General features: G+C 41.5%; 1 protein-coding gene across 1 annotated transcript in view; it reads left to right on the top strand.

Annotated features, from left to right (window-relative positions):
- Window positions 1–6,875, top strand: part of TTC3 (tetratricopeptide repeat domain 3) — a 50,353-nt gene that overhangs the window by 23,882 nt on the left and 19,596 nt on the right. The window contains exons 17-23 of the mRNA XM_029964946.1: window positions 395–475; window positions 1,340–1,452; window positions 3,306–3,432; window positions 4,868–4,990; window positions 5,155–5,256; window positions 5,623–5,715; window positions 6,080–6,144. Of these exons, the coding sequence (XP_029820806.1) occupies window positions 395–475; window positions 1,340–1,452; window positions 3,306–3,432; window positions 4,868–4,990; window positions 5,155–5,256; window positions 5,623–5,715; window positions 6,080–6,144 (704 nt within the window). The remainder of the gene's footprint in view (window positions 1–394; window positions 476–1,339; window positions 1,453–3,305; window positions 3,433–4,867; window positions 4,991–5,154; window positions 5,257–5,622; window positions 5,716–6,079; window positions 6,145–6,875) is intronic.

Below are 6,875 nucleotides of genomic sequence, written 5' to 3'. Positions count from 1 at the left end.
TGCATTTCTAGATGCAATGTAAAAAATACTTACCAAAATTGTATTTTTTTTTAGAGTGATATAAAGTACATTGACCAAATACTGTGTTTTATAAAAAACCACAGTCTGTTGGTGGTTGGACTTGATGATCTTAAAGGTCTTTTCCAGCCTAAATAATTCTGTGATTGTCGGATTAACCTTTATCCTTAATGATATAGGGTGAAAGTGATTTTTATTCTTCAAGTTAGATAACTCTTTGATGGCAAATACTGTGAAATTTGGTGTCTGTGTATCTATATCCATTCAGATATTGACCCAATTGTCATCCTGGATTTCTTTAAATTGATATATAACAGTTTGCACAATGTTTTTGTTTGTGCTGCCACTATAATTTGACTTTTTTTTTTTTTTGCAGTGTCTGAATATTCATAAAATTAATTATGCCATGATCATCTATGGACATGCCACTGCCCTCCTGGGAATAGGACAACCTGAGGTAGGACACGAAGCCTGGTTTTATCTATTTTATATTTAAATAGTGCTTTTATTTCGACCTCTAGCTCAGGCAACTGCCCATCCATTTTCATCTCTTCCTAAGAGACAGAAAATGGGTGGGGAAGGAAACCTGGTGACACAATTTGGAATTGTACACTGGGACTAGATCCTTAATGACTTTGGATAACTAAAGCTACCAAATAAAATGTATTTTTTAAGCTTTCAAATGAGATTCTGGTGTTAAGAAATTAATTATTACATATATATACATATTATTACATATAATATACATTATTACATTATTATATTGTTATATATTATTATAATATATATAATTTATATATGATTATTATAATTGGTTTTTTTCTTCTACTTTATTATGTGGATCTGCACCAGTGTTTTTAAGACAAACATTCAGCTCCTAAAACAGGAGACAGAGTTTGCTTTTTTTGTTCTGGAGAACACCAAAATACTTTGCTGTTTTCCAGAACCAAAGGCAAACTCTGGATTTGTTTTGGTTTGTTGTTTTGTTTTGTTTTGTTTTCAAGTTGGTTTGGGGTTTTCTTCCTGCAGTGTTTTATAATATTCAGTGTCTTAAAATGAATTTAAAAACCAATTTAAAAGCCATTTAATTTCATTCTTTCAGAGGGAGTCTGTGTTTACAGAATAAGTTTCTTTTTTTTTTTAAAAAAAAGGGGAAGCTTTTCCTGTGATCATGAGATTGTGTAATTCCATTTACTGTTCATAAGACTAATCAAAGAATAGGGCACCCTGACCCACTGTAATGGGGAAAAAAAAAAAGAGAGGAAAAGTGGAAAACTTATGGAAAAGCACCGTTTATTTGTGTCTTACATTTCTTTTGAAGGCATTGGCAAAAGCTGAAGACCAGTTTAAGAAAATAATTGAAGAATACCCAGAAGAAAGATGCTTTTGTTTGGCACACTATGGAATTGGGAGGGTTTACCTCAGGCAAAACAGGTTGGTGTGATGGAAAACTTCAAGATATGGTAGGAGAAAAAAAAAATCCTTTCCTTTGAGGAACGAGGTGGGGTGGGGGTTTAATTATTCTGTGTCAATCAGTGAATTCCTCCATCAGGCTGATTTTAGTGTCAATCACTGAATTCATCCATCAGGATGATTTATTACAAGTTGGAGTTTTGTTTATTACAACTTGGAGTTTGTTCCTGCCGAGGAACTCAAGGAAGCTGCAGAATAAATCCAGCGGATTTGAGGGAACAGGGATAGGACTGACCAGCTCATCCCTGCAGTGGTGGGGAGGGGGGAGAGCTCTGTGGGAGAAGAACAAAACCCTTTGTGTTCTTGTGGAAAAAAATGTAGTGTAAAGAAAGCTTAACTTATCTGAGGCCTGGGGAGGCCGGAGTGACCTTGGGCCGAGATAAGGCGGCTGCCCCAGGGAGTCACCGCATTCCCTGGGACAGATAACAGGGATGTTTTCCTGTTTTCCTGAGCCAAAACACCAGAGGGAGGTGAGGTGCAGAAACAGGGCAAGTAAGAAACTCGAGAAACTGTATTCCTGGTGGGGTTTCTTCCCAGCATCCCCAAACCGGGAATCCCAGCTGCGGTGGTGCGGCTCCGTGTGGCGATTGCTGCGTGTAAAGCTTTGGGTTGTGATTTTGGGTGCCTCGCCGCTGCTCTGTGCGATCAAAATCCACCAGGAAGCTTGTGGTGGGGTGAGAGACCTTCAGCCAGCTCTGCTCCCTCTCCCTCTCCTCAGCAGGAGGTGGAAAAGCTCCGGGATTGAGATAAAAGCAGGGAGAGATCACTTGCTAATGAGCCACGGGCAAAGCAGACTCAACATGGGGCAAAACAACTTGTTGTCCCTTAAAATAGAGTTGAATGGTGGGGAAAAAATGTAGAACTACTAAAATCACCTTTCTCCTACCCCTCCTTTATCCCAGGCTCGACTTCACTCCCTCATTCCCTTCTCCTCTCCCTCCTCCTCCCCTGAGCAGCCCAGAGGGATGGGCCATGGGGGAGCTTTTTTCCCCTTACTCCCCACAGCCCTGCAGTGTGTTTTGTCCTTCCTTATCCCTGTTTTCCCTGAGGTGCTTTGCCTGAGGGGCTCTGCTGTTCCCTGTGGTGGGTTTGTTGTATCCAGCTGGATCTGGGGCAGCCCTGGCTTCTCCTCAGGGAATGGTCCCCACCTCCCTGCCCAGCCTTGCCATGTAAAGCCAGTACAATGCCAAATTAAGTAAGTTTTGATATTAAACCTTAACCCCTCCTCGTGTGGAACATCTCAAAGCACTGGGCAGAGTGGGTTGGATGCTGAGAGGGGATTCCTGCTTCCCACTGTTGGGTGCAGTCTGTGTTCCAGGAGCTGTCTGCATCCCAATCCCATGGTTGTGGCTCTTCTTTCCTTGGCAATTTTGACCCAAAAAGTTGCCTGCACAGGTGACAACACCTCTGGCCACCCAGCCTCCCCCAGGCAGGGCTGCTCCCATGTCTGCACTGCCTGAACTCAGGGAGAACCCCTCCCTGGCTGAGCAGGGTTGAAGGTCACTCCTGTGCACACACACACACAGGTCCTCACTCTGCATTCCCAAGCACATTTGTGGATCCCTGGAATGTCAGCACAGGCTCTCAGTCTGCCTCGTATCCATGCCTGGATGCTGAGCCCTTTACCTGGCTCACAGCTTGAGTCTTTTATCCCAGAGAGTCCTTAAACAGGGAATTTAATGAACTAGGTGTTCTCTCACCCCACATACTCTCCATTGCTGCTGTTTGCTGCTTGGATGATAAAATGAATCATCAGAGACTGTAGAAGTTGCTCACAGAGGTTCTGAACACTCTGTGCCTGTTTCCAACTCCAGATTTGCTCATGCACTCGATCAGTTCCTGAGATCAAAGCTGATGATTGATTTGAAGATTGTCCCGGGGGTGTTGACGTGGCCGGCGACAGCTCGGGTCATCGAGGAGACTCAGACAGAGAGTTTGCAGGTGTGTTTAACCTCCTCCTCTTCCTCCTCCTCCTGCTCTTCCTCCTCCTCCCTGCCTCCCACCGCCCACATCCAAGAAAGGTGGGGGTGAAATGGAAATGTGGGAAGCATCCCATTAACAGCATAAGAGCAGGAGCTCTGGGTCAGGCTCTGTGCTTGGGGATTTCTGTGGAATACAATTCTGATCTGCTCCAAGTATTTCCTGATTTCTTCAGGGAAGAATTTCCTCGTGGAAAGGCAGGGAGGTGGTGGAGTGCCCATCCCTGGAGGTGCCCAAGGAACAACTGGCCGTGGCACTCAGTGCTCTGGGCTGGGGGACAAGGTGGGGATTGGGCACAGGGTGGAGTCTGATCTTGGGGATCTTTTCCAGCCTCGATGATCCTGTGATGATGGATGAACTCCTTCATTGCACATCACCAAACTTTTAAGTTGTGAATGCACAAAATAATGCTGGAGAGAGCTGGTTAAAAATTGGAATTGGCACAGATGTGAAGTGGAAAATGGCAGCAGTGTGACCGTGTTGAAAACCAGACAGGGGGCTTTGACTGTGTCGTTTTTGATTGAGGCAAAACTCCCCCTTTAACTTGAAAATTGTGCCTCATGGATGTGGCACCACAGGAGCTGCCCTGCAGGGAGGCACTTTGGCCCAGGAGAACTTTGGAGGTTGTTCAGTGTCTGAGCTTGGCTGGACCTGTTTAGTTTTGGGTGGAAGCAGCAGTTCTGTTGTTTCCTAAACAAAAACCGACCCGAGGATTTCTCAGAGACCCCCCCCTCAGAAATCTGGTCGCAGTGGTCTGGGACCTCTGGAGAGCATAATGCAAATATCTGGCAGGGTTTGCTAGAGGTCTGTTTGTTTTTAATGGTGTTTTATTACTCTGGACTCAATGCCAGCACTGTGGCACTTGCACTGACTCTACATAAATCCACTTCACATAAATCTGACTTTCCCTCAGAGAATACTCTGGGAGAGACCTCCCTGGCTCCCCAGAGCTATCCCTGGGATTGTACTTGATCCTGTAACCCAGATCCCAAGTGAGACATACTCTGGGAAGCTTCAGAGATGAGCAAGACACTCCTTTTTTATCCTATTATCTCAGTTAATCTGGCTCTTCTTTTTGGCAGTGGGACACTTCCTGCAGTTGGGATTGCTCAGGGTGTAAAACACGGGTCCAAGATAAACCTGCTTTTTTTTTTTTTTTATATGAGTACTCAGCTGACAGCACTTCAAACAAACTCAGGAATATTTTGGCCATAAAAGGACAATTTTATGTCTTTCCACTTAGAAAAGAGTTGTTCCTCTGGTATTAGTCAGCTGCTTTTCTGAGGGAGCTTCGTGTCTGGCAGCAGAATTCCCCAGGAACCTGTAAGTACACTCTGAGTTTTCCCTGATTTCCATGCAGTTTGCCTCACATCCCTTTTGTGTTTTTTTTTCTCAGATGGCTTTAAGGAATTGCATTGAGCAGTGCAGGTTCCCTCCAGAACCAGATGCTGTCTGTCGGTATCAGCAGTGCCACGGCCACTCCAAAATCCAAATATTTTTTACAGACCCAGACTTCAAGGTAAATTTCGAGGGCAGAGGTGAACTTAAAAGGGTTTGAGGAGTAAAACTTCACGCTTGCATGGTTTCTGCCCCCTTCCATGTTCCCTGCTGTCAAGCTGAGGTGTTTATTTCTGTTATGCTTTTCCTTAAAAATGTTGAATTTGTCCCATTTCTCACTGTTAGGGTTTTATACGTGTTATTTGCTGTCAGCAGTGCAGGGTGGAGTTTCATATGAGCTGCTGGAAAAAGTTGAAAACAACGAGCTACAGTGATAAAAATGATAAGGTAAGAGCTTTGGCAGGCCACAGGCATCTTTAATCAAGTTTATATTATTGATATTAGATTTTATTTATATTATACTTAACGTAATTTTATAAACCACAGTATCAGCAGCCTGTGTGAAATGAAGGGAAATCAGGCAACATATGCAGTAATAAATGCATAAATACATATTCTGAAAATGGATTTTTTTTGAGTGTGAAGTTGGAGGAGGGGCTTTGGGAATAACAGGGGTGTGCCACAGACCTTCCTGAACTTTTTTATTCCATTTTTTTTTAAATTACCTCCAATTAAGAAACTGTGATTTGTGTAAGAGCACAGCTGGTGTTTGTGGATTTAAATCTCTTTGGTTTGTGTGTTTTCTCCCCTCAGGATTTCCTTAAGGAATTGTGTTTTACTCCCGATTGTAAAGGCCTTATTTCAAAAATAATTATTTTCAGTTCTTCTGGTGCAGTAAAATGTGAAGTAAGTATGTTCCTATTTTACATGAAAGTAATCTTAAAAATATTAAGGAGATAAAGTGAAGATGAGAGTTTAACTGCACAAAAAAAATTAAGTTGTGCTGTCTTAACTGTGGGATCTGAGCATTATTTAGGAATATCAATTCCCTGTGTTACCTCCCAACCTCTCTTTCCTGCTGATAAAGGTGCTCCATCCCAACTTAGAGCAGCAAAAGATAATTTTAATTAGACCTTCAGGAGGTTTATTTAGGCTTCCTTTTCTCTTTTGTAGTATTTTACTGCTTTCCAAATGTTTTTGGGGTTTGGGTGCAGCCACATTGGCCTTGTAAACCCAAATTTAATTAATTCCTCATCCTTTCTTTTGGTAGTTTGAACTAAAAATCACAAAACCCAAGGGACCACCAAGGGCCTGTATTAAACAGAAATGTTCAAGGTAAGGTCTCTGCTGTTTTAAATCAATTTGAGAACAAACCAGGGCTCTCTAGGACTGATTTTCGTGCCTTTTTGAGGGTTGCTAAAAGAACACCAATCCTTTGGAAAGACTGTTCTTGGCCTTTTGATAAACTGAAAAGGCTGGTAAAGTACATTATGATGCAATTATAAAGGCATTTAAATCGTCCCACAGAATTTACTGCCTCAGCAACTTTGTGTAAATGCTTAAAAAGTATAAATAAAACCTTTATATAATGTTGTTCCTTCAGTTATTGATGCACATCCCTTTGATATAACCGAGTTTTTGGGTCAGGTAAGGTTGTAAGTGATGCTGGGAGGAAAAACAAAATCAACTTTTAAAAATGAAAGAAAAATTTAAAAATCAATGAAAAATTTAAAAAATTTAAAATTTAAATTTTAAATATTTAAAGAACTCAAATGTTAATATCGGGTTCCAGAAACGCTGAGTTCTAAATTAAGGAAAGAAAGGATAATACTGAAGTTAGGGAAAAAAAAGGATAATACTGAAATTGGGGAAAAAAAAGGATAATACTGAAATTAGGAAAAAAAAAGGATAATACTGAAATTAGGAAAAAAAAAGGATAATACTGAAATTAGGGAAAAAAAAAGGATAATACTGAAATTAGGGAAAAAAAAGGATAATACTGAAATTGGGGAAAAAAAAGGATAATACTGAAATTAGGGAAAAAAAAGGATAATACTGAAATTAGG

The sequence above is a fragment of the Manacus vitellinus genome, unplaced genomic scaffold (assembly GCF_001715985.3).
Source record: "Manacus vitellinus isolate BGI_N305 unplaced genomic scaffold, ASM171598v3 scaffold_86_pilon, whole genome shotgun sequence".
Taxonomy (NCBI): domain Eukaryota; kingdom Metazoa; phylum Chordata; class Aves; order Passeriformes; family Pipridae; genus Manacus; species Manacus vitellinus.
This window is presented reverse-complemented; position numbering and strand designations above follow the sequence as displayed.